At 36.8% G+C, this 21623-nt stretch overlaps 1 protein-coding gene across 1 annotated transcript in view; it reads left to right on the forward strand.

Annotated features, from left to right (window-relative positions):
* Nucleotides 1-21623, forward strand: part of nAChRalpha6 (nicotinic acetylcholine receptor alpha6) — a 286941-nt gene that overhangs the window by 226221 nt on the left and 39097 nt on the right. The window contains 1 exon segment of the mRNA XM_018447235.1: nucleotides 3902-3988. Coding sequence (XP_018302737.1) covers nucleotides 3902-3988 — 87 coding nt within the window.

Genomic DNA, 21623 nt, shown 5'->3' on the forward strand with positions numbered 1-21623 from the left:
GAAATAACATATTCTGCCCCTCGAATTTAAAACTCTTTTCTCGCTAATTTTATCATGCATTATTAGTCTCATCGATTAACGGATAAAGAATGAAATCATTGTGTGATATTCATTATATAATATGTAAATAAATTAAATATTAAATAATATTAAAATAATATTAATATATTAAAATATTAATAGATTGAAAAATATATCGTCGTTTTTATTACGTGATAAAATAAAATTGATATTAATATAAAAAATACGATAAAAGGACATTTTTATGATATTTTTATGTTTACGCTATCTCTTTACAATAATTTAATAAAATTATCTGATTTGTATGAAGTAAATAAAATTTTTACTAACTGTTGTGTATATTTTTAAAACTTTCGTGATCTATAGTTATACAATCTGAATTAAATTTTAGAATTTCAGTTAAGACAGAAACAATTGAATCAAATTATTCTTCGTGTAACTTTGGAGAATTATTCGACGAAAGTAATCGATAGACATCACTATCTGGTACACCCCACATGTCGCCAGGCATTCTGAATCTTGGACGTGGGAACTTTTTTCACTTGGCAATACGCGATCGGCTGCTTTTCATTTTTCCTTTACTTCTTTGCTCTCTCTTTCTCTTCTCTCAGTAGAAAACTTCGACAGAACTTATGCGATAACCGTCACCTCGAATCCTCCCTGCTTCTGTCGTATCGAGTCACCCATATTCCAAGAGAGCTAGAAGAAAATCGGCCATCGACGAAATTTCACGTCGGGTACCGAGCGACACTTTATTTTCTCTCAACCTTCTCTTTCGTTCTCGATCTACGGTCTCTTTTGATGTCAAAGTTTTGTACGTCTATACCACAGTAGTATTATCTCTCTCATAATAAATTCATAGCCCGCCGAGTTATAATAATGCCGTCCGGCAATACCAAACGACATTATGATGAAAAGTTTCGTGACAGTTGAAACGAAAAAAAGAGATTTGAGTAAATGCGATCTTATTAGAAGGAAGAAAAAGAGAAAGAATGGAAGAACCAAATTTATTCCTCTTTCCAAGAGTGAGGCGAAGGGCAAAGATGAAGCGCTGAAATGGCTTCACGTTTTTCTTCAGTCTTTTCCGTTTTCATTTTTCTGCCATACTCGAATCTCGCCCGGTCTGAAAAATTGCCTCTCGAAGTAAATTCATAGTGCTCCGACTTGTAATAATTTCGCATTGACATCGCGACATCGTTGTCGAACAATTTATTCCTTGGCGAAAATTCTTTTCGATGAAATGCAAAAAATTAATGACGATATATCGTGGTCAAAAGGAAAAGAAGAAAATGTAACATGTGGTTCAACATTTACTTACTGTAATATTACAGTAAGTAACGATAATCATTTTTGAAAAAAGAAAGTATGAATGTTGCTCCGAAATTTTAATATCCCAGAGTTTTAATTAATTTCACAATAGCTTTTCACAATAGCTTCTCAAGGTTGTTCGTTTCATAAAGACCTCTCTCATATTATTTCGTCGATAGTGGGTTTCTTTCTCTTTTCGAGACAATTTTCAAATTCTCCTTGGATATAAATTTCATTCACTACATCATACATAAAACTGCTTCTAAGAAAAGTTAAAGTTTTATTTAATGGAATATGTATGTTTGCAAAAACTGCTGCTTGTATTACAAATAATACGATATAAATTCTCGTATACGAACAAGTTCCTGTACTAACACAGACACGATCGCCACTTGAAATATGTACAATATTCTCAACCATGAAATCGCTCGAAAATATAACCAAAAATATTTCCCTTCCATTTCCACGCACGTGTACGCTTTAACGCGCTTCTAGCGTGTTTACGAGTTTAAGAAAAATGGATTCTAACTCACTATCCTAAGAGGAACTCCCACAGTCCGTCATAGTACTATCGAATGAACATTTCCTCGCGTTTTTCTTTTAACTTGACATCAATGCCAATGAATAACTTTCTCGTTTCCCCAAGTGGCTTCTGTTCTATATAAACTGATTTTTCTCATGTTCGAATTATTATACGAATATTATATCTCTGTCGCTTTACGGTCTGAAATATTTTAGTTTTTACGCTACATCATCAAGAGAATCTTTGATTTTCCTATGCTCTTTAAAATGCCAATTTTCGAAAGTTTTAAGCATCAATTTTTTTTCTACAATATTTGATTTTTTTCCGAAATATTTTCGTCGCTCTTTGACTTTTACGAAATCTCTCGTTACAAGTGGAAACCATAAAAAAATCATAGCAATCAACCTATGAACTCACTACTTTCGTAACGGATTTCACAGTTGGATTTCACAACCGTGCGACAGTTAAAGCTCAAAGAACTAGTTGCGTTGTCACAACTCGTTCGAGAAGAGGTCGGACATCGCATTCGCGCATTCTCGTACAATGGAGAACAATTTTCCGAGGGTGAAACCTGATGTTACCCGGATGGTAAAGCCGTGCGAGGCACGTGAGTCTGTGCAGGATACAAGCGCGTTGGAGTTCGCTAAATCGAAATTCCATCCTCCCACGGGTCATACTCGTGTGGATCGTCCTCAAAACGGAAGTGTCCACTGTTCCAGTTCCGCGATTTGGTCGATAAATAAAAATTGATTGAATGCTATCATTCTCCTGTGATTCATTCGTGTAACTCGCAATTTTGTCATGCCATGAAGTCAACTGAAGGGAAAACTATGTTTGTTGTGTTTTTGTGAAAACAAGATTGTAAAAAAGTAAACAATCAGAGGTAAATTTTATTATCAATCTGAAGCTATTTATTCATTCTTTTAAAAAAATAAAGATAATTTAAAATTATTTTAAATTATCTTTATTTTTTTAAAAGAATGAATAAATAGCTTCAGATTTATAATAAAATTTACCTCTGATTGTTTACTTTTTTAAAATTTTATTAACATGCTTGTTAGACCATTTCAACGACAATAGAAAAAACTTGGCGAGAAACTACATTGTGGAGAATTAATTTTTTAATAATTCTTTATGGGGGAGAGGGGCTTTATGTAAATACTCCTGTTTTTAATGACGGCATATTCATTTTATTTAATATGTTGTTTGGCTATATTACAGTTCCATATATGTGTAATTAAATCATCTTCTTAATGAATTCATTTTCTTAACTCTATTATATCTAAAGTTATAATTTTACAAGATATAAACTAATTAGAGTTAGTTGACGCAACTGAAAATGTATCGTGTGTTCTTGAGCTGGCCCGGAACCAACCAATTAGCATTTAAATGCCAACGCCACATCATTGCAATTTGTTCTTTCGTATGCGTATATGCGAATTTGCATTGCAAGTTCGTAAGCTTGTAAGTACACACCGTGGACTGTTTATCTTTAACGAGATACCCGTAGCTCGATCTCAACCCGGATTCGAGGTCGAGCAAAGCGAGGCGGAATGAATTTCGGACGGAGCTGAACCCTTCGGGACAGCAGAGTGGTCGGTTTGTTCCGAGATTATCGAGAAAACATCGCCGATAAAACGGCAAGGAGGTACTGCTCCCGCGAGATTTCCGTCGACAATTCCACCGAGGCGAGGCGTAGTTGCGAAACTTTCCCCGGCTTACAATCGACTGCTACAGGTCGAAAATATCCTCCCTTTTTTTTCTCTTTTTTCCTCCGTGCCCGCGCACGATTTCCATTGCGCTCGAATCGCGTTTGCAGAGATAAATCCTCGTTCTCACCGGTGGAAACTGTTGGCTCGACGCGGAAAAGCCTCGGTCGATTTCTCTTCGTCGACGATCGCCGACACGATCGACAGGGAGAAAGGATGGGCGGTCGTCAATCGGCGATCGCGTCTTCCTCGAGGAGGAGGCGCTCGTCGACGCCGTCCACGAACGGACGCGATGAACGAGAACGGATCATTGAGCACAGGTGGGCTACGACTGTTTCAGGAGTGACCATCTTGCTATCGCTGACGGTGTTCCTGAACCTCGTCGCCGAAACTTTGCCCCAGGTCTCCGACGCAATACCCCTGTTAGGTACAATTGAGTTTCTACACAGAGCGAATGTCAGAGTATTAAACTAACGAGTATTATCGGTTCACTACGAATGGAATCAATTCTGACGTATAGAAACCGTGAAAGTTTAGCCGGATCTTCGGGGAGGCTTCGTACGTGAATATTTGAGAGAAGCGGATATCTTTTATGCGTTTATATTTTTCATGAAAGATTTTCGTCCGCTTAAAGTTGAATCACGAAGATTGAAAAATACAAAATATTATTATTCCGAATTTTCCAATCCATCTCTTCTACATTTTTAATTCGTGTAAAATCGATAGTTTCTTCTCTCTCGTAAAAAATAATGTTGTTATGTCATGTTGCGGTATCAAATGTAATATTTTGCGTGCCGTTTGTTGATATTAAGATGTTAGAACAGCGAATATAGCAATTCTTTAAAACGCTCTCATTTTTCGCTTACGTAGCTCCATGAGCGATCGAGAATTTCCGGCTGACAAGTATATTATACGTACATATTATCTATGATATTACAAGAAGCACTTTAATCCCCCCGAAGATCTCATATGACGATATCGCAAACGGGTGTGGCGCCTTGCAGCTGAAACAAAAGTGCTCTCCCGTATCAAAAGAAGAATTGAAAATCATGGAATATTCGAAAGGCGTGTGGAAGAGAAAACTCGTTGTTGCTGGTTCTATTCTATAAAGTTATTTTAACAAGAAGCGTATCGGGGTAAACAAACATTCGCCCTGCACTCGTTTGTTTCTTACATAAATCCGCTGACGGGGAAAGATAGGAGAAGAAGCAGAAATATATAGCTTTTGAAAATCCCTATGAAACTGAACCGTCTAATTTGTATCAAGATATAAAACCAAATTCTAGTTTTGAAGCACGGATAGATACGTAATCTCGAAGAGAGATCGTTTTATATTATTGCTCGCGAGAACATGAAAATGACTGCCGAAATTTGCAGAGTTTGAGGGAAAGAAAAAGATAACGCGCTTCTGTTTCTGGTTTTTTTTTAATTGGATATTAAATTAATTCAAAAAACGTGGAGAACGATTGAATTTACATTATTTGTAAAATTGAATTGAAAAAATATTAATAAGACATAATATAATTGGAATAAATATTTTTTTACATTATATGAGCATATAATAATTATTATTTTTTTAAATATCGTATTCGCATACATTATTATTATTATTTTTATATTATCGAAAAATGTTGCAAACACGTGAAGTAATTCGAGAGATCTGTTATCTTTCGTCGCTTGACAATCGCCATTTCAGATATAACTCTTCACAAGTCATAAAAATTCCACGAAATGGAAAAGTTCGGTTGTAACAGTAGATACCCAGATGTCGATCTACAAAGTTTGCGAGAAATAATAAGATTGTCAAGGAAGGAGGAAGAGAAGGAACGACCGCCGAAAAGACGCCTTCAGAGAAGTCAGGAAATAGACAAGAAGCATGGAAGGAGCCAAAGTACGTTCCTAGTTGTTATTGCCAAAAACAAAAGTCGATGAAAGAAAAGAAGATAAAGACGACAGATATAGAGTTATTGCTTTTTCGGTGCGACTCTGAGATTCTCTCGTGCTAACTCCGATCAGCTTTAATTGAATAAGTTTGAATTAAACCGACAATGCAGAAGAACGACGCCGTATTCAGCATACTTCCATAAATCAGCATTTTGTCTTTGCTATAGCTGGCGGAACCTTCGTTTCTCACCGTTTCTTTTTCAAGCAAGGTAATTTCTATCAACATGTGTTTTTATAATCTAGACGCTGCTCTCTTTTACATTTATAATCAATCCCGTTTTACAAGCATTGTGTGAAAATTATACTAGAAAAATATTAAAAAATACGAATATTTAATCCTCCGCAGCTAACGCCGAAATCTGTAATACAGTTATTGATGTTGAATCTGTAAGACTCATTTAATTTATGTTGACTAAAAATAATTCACTAATTAATTTTAAAAAATCAAAATGATATAATTCGTATAAAAAAAAGTGTATGAGTAAATTATTTTCATAACTAAACTTGTTTTAATAATAATAATTCGAGTTTGCAGATATAACGTAAAGAATATAATTAAATGAATTCACTAGATTCTCCGTCAATTTGGAAGTTTAAGGATCTATAATGTCAAAGCGCGCATTACTAAAAATATAAAAATTTATAGATTGTTCTATTTATTACATCTGAATGATTGTATCAAATTTGAGCACAATTTTCTTATTGGTTTAAAAGTTATTTAATTTTTTTGTTTGCCTTGATTTTTACATAAAACTGCGTTTGTAATACTTATTTACAAATTTGTTGAGAAAATAGCATTACGAGTTAAATCAAATCTCTTTATGTACATTGATAAACTAATAAATATTTATGCAAAAATTTATTTAGATCCATTCACTTAAGTTTATTTACCTAAAAATGTAACAAAATATGGCGCTATATAAACCATGGTAAACCAAATTATTTGTTGTTTTGTTTTTTGCAATTGATTGCAGAGCGTATATAAGACCAAAATTTTTTAGTTGATATTGATTGATATTGATTTATTCTGATTGATTTTTTGACCGATACTTTTAGCTGATATATACAAAACAGCCTTAATTATTCATATTTTCAAGTGTTATCATACCATATCCATTTTGCTTTCAATTAATGAATCTCTAATATAATTTTAAATCTAGAAATATTGTGTACATTATAAATTTGTTAAAATGTCACATCTCTTATTATAATTATTAATTTATTGCTGTTTTAATATTACTATGTGGAATAATTTTGATTTCAGTTTGTTACGTATTTCAATTTGAAACAAGCAAAGATCGAAAACGTTATTGTTTCTATTAGTGAAGTAAATTAACTAATATTAAAAAAGTTATTACATTACAACTAGTATTTGCTCCTTTTCGATCGCTTTTTTTTAATTTGCTTAGAAATATGTATTTTGCTTTTTATGTAGATGTTTACAAATTAAATCTCACGTGCAAGTCACGGAAAGCTCATTTGAGAGTCGTATGTCATCGTCCACCGCGAGAGCTGATCGTAGCTGTCAATTCGTTAGTTCTCCCCTGTCCCCGCAGTCCATTCTCTTTTTTCGGTATTTGCGCCCGCCATCCATTTTACGCGGTTGACGCCTTGACGATTTTATCAAGCCACGCTGATCGAAGTAAATTAAAACGCGTCAATCGCCCTATCATTACGGATTCGTTGTCAATGTTGCGACTTTATAATTGGCAATGTGCCTTTACCCTCGCGCGGCATGCCGACTGTATCGATACAATAATACGAGAGCTGTCAAAGAATTGGCCGCATATCTTTTCGGCAGTGCTGACACTCTCGTGAGCGAGAGTCTTCTCTGTCCTTTGCAAAATTAATTAACAGCAGTTCAGAATAGGTCAAAACAAGTCCTGCGGTTTCTAGAAAGGAGGGAACCAGGATTGCCGAGAAGACAGCTGCTGGGAATTAATATCTGTCGGCCGTCCACGGACGAGAAAAACGACGCTGTCGGACTGGCGTCCATCGATTTCCGTGACGCGCTTTTGCATCCGCGTCGTTACGTCGAACTCGTCGTCAGGCAAGAAATCCGATGCGCCCTCGTGTAACAGCGCGCGAGACAGCGTTGCAGCTCGGACATCTTTTTGTAGCTCATCGCTCGTGCTTTACACATTGTACACTTCGTACGATCCTCAAGCTATTTTCTAAATTTCCATTGTACATCGGACACTGTTATTATTCGTCGAAAAATATGTAATATTTTTACCTTACACATTTTTCACAGATATGGTAGTAGTTTTTTCTTTTACAAAAAATATCAATGGCAAATTAAAAAAAAAGAGAACGAAAATGTTCTCTAATTTAATTTTAAATTTTTATGGTTTTAATTTCGTTTCGATGTAGTTCTAATAAAAGAAAAAGAGAGCGGCGTCAAAATAAATTCTCATTAAGAACAATCAACGCAAAATTGATCAAAGGATTTATAGTTCACTTGTATAAAGCAGTTATTTAATTTTTTCCTTTGTTAAATTGCATTTCACGCGAATGTATTTCAGAGCTCGGCAAGATGCCGCATGCGTGCGAGAAAATTCATATTCCGAGGGACATTTTTTGTAGAAGTTTTAGGTATTTCCTCTGCTATTATACGACAAAATGTACTTCTCAACGAAGAGAGCACTTGACGTGTAGCTAAAACGCGCGCGCACCAACTGACACGATGACGAAGTTCTCTGCAAGTTCGCAAAGTGCTTGCTAATTAGCAAATTCGATGCAAAGCACGTTCGAAACGTATAAGGCACGTTATCCTTTTATCGCGCACGGTCACTCGATTGCTATACTTATCCCTCGAGGACATCGTAAAGCGCCATGATTAAATGCACAGGCGACTCATGTAGAATTCGAGGACTTGCGTCGACATAGATAAAAATTACATGCGGGCAGAATGCAAACTACAAAAAAATACAACCAGTTGGGTTCAAGTATCGAGTCCCTATTATACGATACTTCTTATTCATTTTATTATATATGTATATTCGTTCATGTTGCGTATTTCTCTCCTTATAAAAGTTGTAGGGTAAATGTCTTAATGATCGAATTAATAAAAAGGTATGATTTGTCCTTTATTATTACTGAATAATAATTAGTGGTATTATAAAAAAATTTATGAAACTTTTTGTCGGTCATCAAAAAATACTAACACAAATCTAAAAAAAATGTTTAAATGAAATTTCATATAGATATATTATATCATACCGATTGTTTCACAGTAACTATAAACTGAAATTTTTTAATTTAATTTTCAATTTTTTACAATCACAAAAAATACTACATGTTTAGAATACAGTACAATATTAAAAAATCCAAAAGTGTAAACGCTATGTCTTACTCAAGAAAAAGACGAATGAAAGTACGACTATCCTTCCCGGGTGGAAATTTCGACCTGGCGCTATATGGGAAGGCTAGCCTGGGGCTATACTGGGCGGTAATGGCAATAATGATCAGCCCCAATATTGGAAAACTTTCTTGGCTCTGGTTCGCGATGCGCTATAGGCTCAATATTGGAAAATTGTCTAGCTTGGTTCACGAGGTGGTGCCGCTGTAATTTGAGAAAACTATCTAGGCCTTGATCACGAATGTGTTGCCCCAAGATATTAAATCTGTCTAGTCGCTATCTAGGAAGGGACAGGGTAATCTAGTTAGATTTAAAATAAATTTTAAACGTATAATGCATCGTCTATAATTCATGGAATAAGAAGTAAGAGTAAGAAATTGACCAATCACAGTCGATTGTGAGAAGATTACTGTCGTCGATATATCGACTGTAATTAGTCAATTTCTTAGGGCCAGTTTCACAAACGCCAGTTAATTTAATCGGCCGTTATCTGACCAATCGCATTTACGTTTAGAAGAATTGACCAATTACGGTTGACAGTTAATCACGATTAAGCTTAATCGGCGTTGGTGAAATTGGCCCTTATTCTTACTTTTTACTTCATATTATTGAATAACATTAGTTATATTAAAAAATGGTTATTATCATGGTAATATCACTGATTGAGCATACCCTCATACTTCTATCATGGTTATTATGATCCTGTCTCACCGGCCGGGCGCTAGCTAGCCTCCGGCTAGTTTTCCCATCTTGGCACCCCAGCATAATTCTATCTAGCGCCTAGATGAAATACTAGGTAGGACCCGGCTAGATTTCCGATACTGGCGTGCCACGACCTTCCTCACGGAATCCAATACAAAACATTGGAACACCCAGATACATTTCCACTCGGGTTGTGACATTCGAAATAAATAATTTTTTTTACAATAATTTGCAATAAAATTATTATTTTATTATTTATTTTGATATGAAATATTTAATTTAATTTCTTTTTAGTTTGCTACTTTATTATCGTCAAATATTTTAATAATTACAAATATATTGTCGATTTTTTAAATCACTGGGCACATTCAGTTATTGGGATATTTCCTTTAATATCATTCGCAAAATACATGCGAATCATAAAACAAACAAAAACCCATATCAATAATTAAATTACATATTATGAGCGCAATATTAATTTCACCTTGTGCCTTATATAAATTTTATAGTTTTCCTTCCAAAATTCATTTTTCATTAATATAAATAAAATAATCGCGCCAAAAGTTTAATCAAACAATGAGTGATAATGACGTTTCCGTATTTCCGACTGAGCGGCGGCAGTGCGAGAAACTACCATTTCTCTTATAAATTGAACGCGCATTTCACGCGCAGCAGCAAAACTCGACCCTCTGTTCTCCTCTCAAAAGGAAAGGTTTGAAAAGGAAAAAAGGGAAGCTCCGGAAAACGTTCCGGCATACGCTCGTCTCGTCTCGCCCCGTTTCGCGCGCGGTACGACGCGGTTCATATTTTCTCATTTCTCCCACACAGACAGGCGCTGCTACGCGCCGACATCGCTCCATGGCCCGTTTTACCATGTCTAATCTAAGCGGCAAGATGCACCATGAGTTTCCCGCTTACCAGCGGCCTTTCCCACGCTTCCCAAGCCGCGAGACGCGATGCCGCGCCGCGACAATTCCTCATGCCGTCGGCGCACAACGCTATACCGCGCATCTCCATTTATATACCCTCGCGAAAATGCGGAATTCCCGTCATCCCCACACTCGCATCGTCATTTCGGATACCACTTACCTTTTGTCGCAGACACGAATCTCAACTTAGCGCCAGTTGCGAATGCGCAGTCACCTTTAACACGCGATATCGAGCGCTGAGATTTTCCCTCCGACGCAACCATTACATTTAGCAAAATGTCCTCAGCGTTTCAGTCGAGAAACTTGGCGATACGCGGAGGAGGATAGAATTTAATGAAGTGTAATTAAGCGGAAAGCCTCGGAATTTGTTTCGAAACAGGATAAAACGCAATTGAGAAAGTAGAGACGTTCTAATATTCATGTACCATCGCATTTTCTAATGAGTGCCCGATATTAGCACTGAGAGTTACATAAAAACAAGGCGATAAAGGCGAATCGAAAGAGTAAAACGAGTTTTCTCTTCCACCATGTACATATTATAATGAACAACTCTCGCAATGCAAATTATATATGCATACATCATTGCGAGATTCACGCCGGGAATTAGCACGTTGCAGCAACAGGACGAAGCCCGTGAAATCGCCCTCGCGACTGAAATGAACGACTTCGAAGTCCGAGCTAAACTCTTCGCGAACGCGAAATTTGTGCGAACGAGACAGCACGAATGTGGATGGCTGAGTGTGTGTGTGTGTGTGTGTGTGTGTGCGTAAACGATGCATAGCTTTATTTCTTTACTTCGCTTCGAGTTCTCCGAGTGGAAAAATACACGCACCCATATTTCCTCCACGAGAATATAACTCCGATTTTCGTGATCTTCCGCTTCACCGATCGCATCGAAACGATCCTATCTTTATACCGGAAAGTTTCGAACGTGTTAAGTGCCAATGAAATATCTCCTTATAGTATCGACTGCGCACTTTTAATTGATTCTTTCATTATGTATATATTTCATTATATTTTTATTATATATTTTATTATTTTTTTACCGCGTACATTTTACATAAGAACTTCAAAAACTCCTAAATTTTTATATCAGCATTTGATTAATCACATTATGACGCGATAATGGCAAAATCATTTAGCTCAAAATTATTTTTGGTATCTTGAATCGATGAATAATAATGAGGTTTGAGAATATTCAAAGATGATGATAATATACATTCAATATAATATTTAAAAATGACTTAACATATTAAACTAATACCTCGATTTGATTGAATAACCCAAGATTGAAGAATAAATTGGATGAAAGCTAAAAACTCAGTAGCTCAGAGGGAATACAGTGATTGGAGCTAAAGTAACTACGCTTCCTGGCGATCGAGAAAGTTACCACCGAAGCAAGGTGGTGTAGGAGTGAATCAACGAACGAGTGTTCAATCTAAAATCCAATTCACCCTCCACTCTCACACGCCGTTATTATATGACACATAGATAGATAAAAGATTTATTATGTCTAGCGATCTGCTCAAGATTTATGATAAAATCTGAGTACCATACCCTGTACGTATAGACCGCAAGATTTATTATATTGCTCTATAAGTAAAAGATCCGTTGAAATAGGCAGGAATGACAAATGAATTTCAATCGTAAATTCCAATTTATCTTCATCTACTCATTTTTATTACGGATTGATAGATCCATCGTGATTTAGACATTTCAGATTTAAATCGAATCTTCTGAGTATTTGAGTTCTTATCATCGTAAACAGAATCACTTAACTTGGCACCGAGCACGTGCGAAACTATCCGGCTTGAATTGGCCTGGCTTTCTCGTAACTCCTCACAAATGGAACCGACGATACGGAATGTTTGCAACCGGAAGACCGCGTGTGTGTCGCGTTCCGCGTCTCTCTTTTCCGGAAAGAGAAGAACGAGACGGTATCTGTTTTCGTCGGAACACGCTCGACCTGTTTCACGATTATCCTTGACGGTCGCGAGCAGTTGCTACCTCGACTCAAAATGTTCCTCATTGTTTCTAACATCCGAAACAATTTAATATTAGTGAGTAAAACTCTGGGATAAGAATAGCGCTGCGTTGATATTACTTCATCATACGTGAAAGAACGTCTCTGATTAAAAAGTTCCTGCGATAATGCAAAACGCGCTTAAATACAATTTTTTTTACGCGAAACAGCAAGGACAATCGATCCGTTTATTCATCTCTCGTCCCAATGGATCATGTAAGCTTACTCGGAAAAAAGAAATGAAAAATTCTTTAAACAGAAACTGTTTTTAACTCTCATCTCTCTACGGGCGAAAATTGGATATTTGCAATGTTCACGTTAAAATTAAATTTGGAATAAATTCGGAAAACAGGGTAAATTCGGAATCTGTTTGGTAGATCAATTACACTTAAGAATTTAATTTGGAAATGTATGTAATATCGAACAGTGGAATACAGTACTTTTAACTGTTAGAAAGATTGATAGATATTTATAGATTCATTTACAAGACTTTTTCTTTTTAGCAAAATCAGTAAGAAAATTGTTTTTTTAATGACAAAATGGCGCCTAAAAGGTTAAATGATATTCTTTTTAGAAGGCATAGAGCGCTTTGAACAGTTCTAAAGTTAGCATTGCACGAAAGACAGCAAACTCATCTGGTATACGAAATAGATTTTGTCACGCTTTCTGGAGATAATAAATGCAAGCAATGTTCACGGTTCATTGTTGGGATAGACAAGCCGTCTCTTTTCCGCGATGCATCAGTCTTTGCGATGTACATGCAACCAGGTCATCCCAGTTTCAATATCGGCTCGTCGCAAGACAGCAAGCACTCTTGTCTAGTCTCTTTCCCCTCGAGCGGCGCGCCCCGTATGTCTCCCCGAACGAGTCGAATAATTCACCTTATGTGCAATTGATTTTCCAATAAACCGCCGACGACACGACACGAACACGTGCGCGCCCAATGGCATGCGCGAACAGTCACAGGCCGTAAAAGGACAAATGTATGTAGAATACCTGAGAATGTCTCATCTCTCGCGCGTGGGCAATGCATCCGACACACGTGTATCTCCATGCACATTCCTAGGTACGTCGAATGCACACAGGGTGCTCCGAAAATGTTTATTCTTTGTCGTATTTAAATGACGTGCGATCGCATGAAGGATTAACATCATACACGATGTAATAGAAAATCCAGATCAACAAGTTTAAAAAGCTTTCTTTGCGGTATAAATAATACGTAGATTGTACGTGTCGAAATTGATTTTTTATACATATATTTTCTGATAACTGCATTACAGTTACTTTGTGATGTACAAGGTAAGGTGGTACAATTTCGGACATGAAACAATTCTGAACGAAACAGGATTTGAATCCAATTTTCGAGGTCCAAGTTTGGTAACCCTGATCTTATTGTGTGTAAAGCACTAAAAAAGAAAAAAAACAAACTTGAATCTCGAAAATTGAATTCAATATCTTATTTCATCCAGAACCACTTACCTCACATGTCTTAAATTTTATTTCCACATTTGCCTTTGTTTCTCAGCTTAAGAATATATCAAACAAGTATTTCTTGCTTAATTTCAAATAAGACGACGAGCAAGTGTTTATATCGTAAAGATGTATTGCTGATTAGTAAATATCCATAATTTTCAAAGCTCTCGTTATATCCGCAATCACGTCGCGGAATTAAATTCGGTCTGAGATAGCGCCGCTTTGAGCTTAGGTTTCGCCTGCGGGGTACTTACGAAGCGCACTCTGTATACTTTCGCGACCAGGTGAGACAGCTTTATACGGGCGCGATGCTGTAACAAGCGTCGCAATTTTCATGGTGCATTACCTCCGGTATGCATTACACCTCGAAGCAAAATTCGCCAATTACCCTTGTCCTGTTCGCGATATTCCAGCGATAATAGTTCGGTTAAACAAGGGAGCTTTGTGTTAAATTGTTGAGACAACAATTACCAGCTTCGTAGCAACATCACAAGCGCGAAGGCAGACACTTTCCGGCCTCGAAAGAGCTAATGGCGATTTGCATAAAAGCTTTAGCTACGGAACTGCGCGCAAAGACGTCGCTTGAGGAGAGAGCAAAAAGAAAGAATATGAAAACGCGTTTGATTCTCAAGACGGGAGAAACCTGAAGCCCTCATTGGCTGTGCCTGCGATCCTCGAGTAAGCGATATACCGTATTTTCGTTCACTCGTCACGTTCCAACGATTGCGTTCGAAGCCAAGAAGAATACCCTTAGCCTATTTTTGCCACTTGATTTTTAAGCAAGGCAGCCTGCAGCTGCAATAGTTTCAAAATTTTCAGTTATAAAATCATCGGTATTTTACACGGAAAAAAAAGATTAGCTGCTACAGCTAAAAATATTTATTTTTGGTATGGCAGCTAAATTTAGTAGCATTATATGGACACCTAACATCGTATCTGCGAGGTCGAATTTCCATTAGTTGTGAGGCCTAAACATTATTATTGTAACAGACAAGCATTTTGCTATTATATCGATATATTGATCATTGCTACAACGTTTTCTGTGTAACAGATAATTTGGTAGCAAGTACAGTTTCAGCAAATCATATTTAATTGTGGTAGAGACAATTTTCTTTTACACGGACATATCCGATAACTGTGACAACTAATTTCATATTGCTAAATAAATCGATCTGTAACAGACATGCATATTTTGCTATCACGTCCTTATATTAGCTACAGCAACAAATCCTTTGTATGTATTAGCAAATTCATAATTATAGTAGCTGATACAATTTCAGCTAATCAGAATTAGCTGTAAACCAGAAACATTTTTTTTCCGTGTAACATAAATAAAAAAAAACTTTATTTCACATTTATTTCAAAGGAACGTTATTTACTTGTACATAACGGTGCGTATATCAATAAATTGCCGCAAGTACTTACATGGTCTCAGGTTCTCAGTCACTATAGTAATATATTCCTTGCATTTATTCCTCTTTCGTGAAAATGCTTTTCCAAGTATACCAGATATTCGTTTTTAGTAGCTGTAAGTAATCATTAAGCTTAGAGTGTTACGGATAATATAGAAAATTGCTGTCCGAGATCAAATTTCATACATGTTTCGGTTGTACGTGTTGCGTTGCAATTGAATTTCCGGAGGAAAACCGCCGACTCGCGGCTTCTTCGCCAGTAAACTACGGTTTATACTCCAGTCCAGAAAGAGAACAAATTATCAACCGATAATTTGTTAAGAGAACAAATTTTCAACCGTTTAACATCCGCTACTCGGAGAACCATACACTGAGAAGTGCTCGTTGCAACTGACGCGAGAATTTGGTTTAATAGATCGGTAAATTAAAAACGCGTGCTTGAAAAATTTGTGCGAGCAAAAGTTTTGCGCATCGAATTTCTTTAAAAGCAACATTGTATAAAGCAAATGCGAAATAAATGAAATAAAATTTATTTTTCTGTTGTCCCTTTTTCAAAACACAGAAAAATTAGTTAAAAATAATAGTAATCTGTATTGAAATTATAAAATTCATTAAGCAAAAATATTAAATTCAATATCGATCACATGCTTTGTTTTTTTTTTCTCATCTTTTACGCTCATCTCGCAAAAAGTTTTAAAAAGCATGAATGATTCTGAGCTTACCTGATCTTATTATAACGAAATGAAAAGGTCGATTGTATTCCGAGCTTTATAGAAATACTTATCTACGAGCAATCTGCAATATATTAATAATGAATAATGAGGAACAAGGATAAAGCCAGGCCGTTAATTCTGACGAACGACGTTTGTTTGTTCTGCCGCAACGTCTTTGGTTTCCTTTCCTACGTTTCCACGGCTGCCGCTTCGCATATTATTTTTTGATATCTTCGAATTACGTATCTATATATATAAATATATATATTACACACATCTATATATATATATATTCATATTATATATCTTTCTACACATTCTGTATACTCACATATACGCTGTCTTTCCCTTCGTACTTAATTCCCTTCGCTTCATACCTATATATTTATACATATTAAGCAGCACAATGCCACTGAGATATTACACACGTACATACACGCACGCACGTATCATACTCGTTGACAAAATGGATATTTTAATTACGTTCATGCATTCACGGTTTATCATCGATCCGTCATAATTAACAAAAGTTCAATTTCAATCGCAAAAGTAAGCAACTATCTCGTCGATTTTTTCGCGTGAGATAAAAAATGACTAGATTACAACAGCAGAGAGAAGTATCTTTGCACCGTAGTACTTAAGAAACGATTTGCGTAAAGGCATTCCATATAAACTTCTAGTTTCCATCTACAAGATTGCATGTTAAGTACTGTTCTTTCAGTCTTCGAAGGATCGCGAAGTTTTTCTTCACTACGGTGCAAAGCTGCAACTCCCGATCGCGATCGTTAATCCGATACCGACGGTATTTGACAACGAGAAGACGTATCGAGCACATTGCACCTAACATTTTTGCATTTCTGAGGGAAAACAGATATTATTTTACGGTCGATTTTCGCGCTACTCCGCGAGAACTTTAGCCGTAATGCGTCATTGTCGTGTAACGAGGCGCACTCCTGGAAACGCAACGGTTGTACATCACTGCCTTGGCAGCATCGAGTTAAAAAGCACCCTCATTATTTGCCGTGAACAATGGCGGCCCCGTACAAATGGCGACCGTACGTACGCACGATGACACGACGGTTTCCCGGCGTTCTAGCGACGGTCCAGCGACGAGTGACATTTTTTAGTTGCCGACGTCCAGAACAGACAATCGGCTCTCGTCTGCTACTCGGAGTCGATGTAACAATGTCAATTCGGGAATGAATTTTTCTGTACCCTTTTCACTTTTATTCTAGCTTGAAATTTGGCGATACCGGTCCGAAAAGCATATTGTCAAATTTTTAACGTATTTAAAATTTCCAAATAATATTGAATTGATAAATAAACGTGTAGAAAGTAAGTGCTTAATAGGTAATTGATAATTGAAGTTGTAAGACGAGCGAGTTGTAATCATTGCCGCACAATGAAATATCAACTGCTGGACTTGCAAACGTTCTTTTTTTTTCTTTTTTTTTTTTAGAAAAATGTTAACGAATCTTGCATTAACTGTGCATTGCGTATTTCCTTGCTTGCGAAATATATTAAGATCCCTGCAAAATTCTGCTGTTGATACGGATAATTATTTTTCGAAGGGGATTCTTATATTGTGTTTAACGGGCTTATTTTCATTTATCCTGTACGATCGCTCTGTTCTCGCCCTTGTATTGCTATTATTAATTAACGTTACTACCACCTGTCATGCCACGAAGTTCATATCTCACGATGCGCATTTCCGTTGCAATTAATTATCTCGGATGCGGGCTGAGTATCACGAGCAGAGTACGAAGGTTCACGCTTCTCGTTTGACTCTCTCGTAATTTTGCGGAGCTGCTTTCGTTGTTTTGGTAGTTGCAACATGAAAGCTCTCCCCTTTCGTATGTAGCTAAAAAATGTCACACCCCCCCTCCTGTATGCCTCGATAGTATCTCGCATTTTCCTTTCTTTTCCACGGTAGTTAGCACGAGATACAAACAGCCGAAGGTCTCCTGGAAGAAACATCGCAAGAGCGGAAATATTCCAACCTGACGACCTGATGAGGAAATATTGCCATTATAGATCAAAACCGCGCGTGCGCGGTACTAAATCTTCCAGTATAATTGTAGAAATAGTAATCGCAACAAAGTTTGCGAGAGAGCATGAATTCCTGGTTTAGTTACATTAGTAACTCGTAAACGTATAATAAGAATAGATTGCGCATTCCTATCACTATTGGAGCTGTTACTGGTTTAGAAAGAGTGAGGTAACTTGAAGCACATCTCTCTCTCTCTCTCTCTATATATATATATATAAAATATCAAGTTGAAAAGAGATGCCGATATATTTAATTCTTACTAACTGAGCACAAAAGATTAGAGGATGCGCAGTCTATACTTATTACGTCTATGTAGTAATTCAACGAAATAATCACGCTACTTGCAAATTATGGCAACGTTTCCTCACCGGTTTTGCAACCGGTACATTTGTAGCGGTTTGCTGGGGAGTCCTTCAACTCAAGAAGATAGAACGACGACGCCCTTCAAAGAGCTCGGGATGTGACCACTCGACGAATCGCGACTCGGATTAATTACATCGCTAGTTGCCGTACGACAGGAAGATATTTTACCTGCGCGGAACTAAATGACCGCGGATCTCTCTGTACGAGACGTTAACGAACCGATTAACAGAAGTTCACGTCCCTTTCCGCGCGCGATTAAAGCGGAACGATCCGTCTAATGCCTATTGCACATTGGACTCGATGAGCGATGAGCGATAAGCGATGAGCGACGAGCGACAGCCAATGGCTGCGTTCAGCAGAAATAGCAGCTTTGCAATTGTTGTAAAATTCTTTGACGGGTTTGGTTTTGTCTTTAGTTCTTCACTGGATCTAAATGTATAAACCAATCATATCAAAAAATTGTACAACAGTTGCAAAGCTGCTTTTTCTATTGAATGCAGCCATTCGGAATACTGTTTTACATCGTTATGTGAGAAAAAGCAGAGCTCTCACTGGATATCGCTCGTCGCTCATCGCTCATCACGTTCAGTGTGCAATAGTGAATAGGCATAACGCGAATTAGCGGCTTAGCGGCATAGCGGCGGCTGCTATTCGTTGTGAGGGCAAGTGCAGGCATCGTATTCATCGATCAGAATCCGCGGCATTTTATCGACCGTAATATGTGTTATTTATCCGTGTTTCCATCGCGATATTACTCACAATCAGAAATCTCGTCCTCTCGAAACGAAATGCGTTGACACTGTCGCTAGAATGCGCAATGTTTTTAATTGTAAAATAATACGTGTCTATTGTATCGTTTCATATACACCGCATATGGCAAAGTTGTTTTTATTTTGTTTCCATTTTATTTCATGTTTTTATAATTCGACAATTACATCTGTATAGAAATAAAATATCCCCAGAAAAAACGGTTTGTTAAAGTTCTAAAAACTTATCTAGAAATCTGACAATAATTCTTCTTAGATTATCAGTATAATTATGTATTATAGAATGCTTAAGAGAATATATCTTCTTGCTTTCATATCCTATTTTAGAAATGTTTTGTGAAAGGATATAAACGTGATAAACTTGAAATTTAGTACATTTATTCTTTGATGTTTAATGCTTTTCACAAATTTTTTCAGACATTGTAAAAAAAATCTTTTAACAATGATTTAAGATGCAGAAATTATCTGAAACTAAAAATTCAAAATAATTCTTAATCTATATGAGTATATTCTCGTCTAACTTACAATGAAGAAAAATTGATTTTTGCAAAAATAGCAAAGTTTTAACAAAAGTCTTCTATAATTTATGTTTGAAAAAATTTGTAAAGAATATTTAAATATCAAAGAATAAATGTACCAAGTTTCAACTTTATAAATTTTATATTTTTTTCGAAGAAATTATTTCTTAAAGAGAATATAAAAATGATAAAGAACAAAAATACACACACACACACACACACACACATACTTGACATTGCTGTAAAAAGTTTTAACATTCTAGCAACCAGTTTGAGCATTCTATGTAATTATTTTGATGATTTAAACAAAATTATTCTCAAATTTGTGTATTTAGTTAAATTTTTAGACACTTCAGCAAGACCGTTCTTTCTATGCAGTGTTTCGGGTTCGCGAATGTTTGTTAAATGTCTAAGCTTTCCGCAATTTCTCGGTGTCTGGATATCTATTAATGTCACGAAATTACTTGTCTTTTTTTCAAAGAGTCTTTAAATATACGTGCTGTGCAATTTTGAGCAATTTTTTCTACGGACGCCGATGTTTAATTCACTGTTACAAAAGCTTTTTTTTTATATTTTTCTTTAAAGCTTCAGGAAACCCTCGGGATTACATTGGAAACATGTTTTCTGGTAAGCGCGATGATTCTTTATGTAGAGAGTATAATTGAAACGCAACTCGGTTCTTTTTGATTCGACGATCTCGCACGCGGCACACATACGGTTTTCTCATTTCTAGATTTAACATCGCCCGCGAAGTACATAACTGCAAATTTATACAATTATTCGGAACACGCCTTATACTTTACCGAAGAAAATTCAAAAATACGCCATAGAGTTGTGTCCCGAATCGAAACTTCCCTTTTTCTTTTATTACACGCGACGCAATTATAAAAATAACAATTTTTGTCGATTGTTTGTACGGACTCGACTAACTGTGGACTCTGTGCAAATCGCAAAGAAGTCACGCAGAGCCATTAATTTAAAAAAAGAGCAAATATCGATTTGAGGTAAGTACTGTCACAGGCAGCTTCTTCAGCTACGTCCGTCGTCGACGAAATAATCTTAATATACATTCAGCGGCAAAAATTTACACGCATGCAGGGAAAATGTTGCAAAAAATAATAAAAAAGTATTACATCATTACGTTCTAACAAGATGGTTGGAAAAGAGCTCTGTTTAAACTTCTCATCGCTTCTACCGTGGTGGAAAAATTTCATTAAAATGTTTTTCTCAGTTTTCTTCTTTCGTATTACTTTTTCTTCCATTTTCCTTAGCCATGCGTATACAATATACCGTATACGATATTCGGTATATTAGCTACCATAAACAGTGTTACATTATAGACGTCAAGGACGCATTACGTCGAAGAAGACTTGTATTTAATCACGAGAAGTCGCGCGTTACCGCGCGAAAGTTTCGCGAAAATCACAGAGAGCAGGCTAGGCGTCGCGTCGTAAAGGCTGGGTGGAACGGGTATAGGACAGGAGGAAATTGAGTGAAAATTAAACATCGTCTCTTCTCTCTTTCTCCAAGGGACCGGGCGTTTTTGGAACACTCGGATAGAATAACGCCGCGACTCTAAAAGCGATTGAATTTGACGGAACACCTCGTTGCACTTGCCCCCATTTCCGCGGCCTCTGATAATCGCGATAAAGACGAGCCGTTGTTCCAGTTAGATCGACGGCGCCGTCAACTTGAATTTCCGACGAGCACGGCGAGGAGAATCGACGAGCCGTTCCGCGTGTCTTACCGGGAAACTCGATTTCCGATTCGTCAAATACTTTAAAAATACCCGGCGCTCTCCGTCTAT

The sequence above is a fragment of the Mycetomoellerius zeteki genome, unplaced genomic scaffold, assembly GCF_001594055.1.
Source record: "Mycetomoellerius zeteki isolate Tzet28-1 unplaced genomic scaffold, Tzet1.0 scaffold20, whole genome shotgun sequence".
NCBI lineage: Eukaryota > Metazoa > Arthropoda > Insecta > Hymenoptera > Formicidae > Mycetomoellerius > Mycetomoellerius zeteki.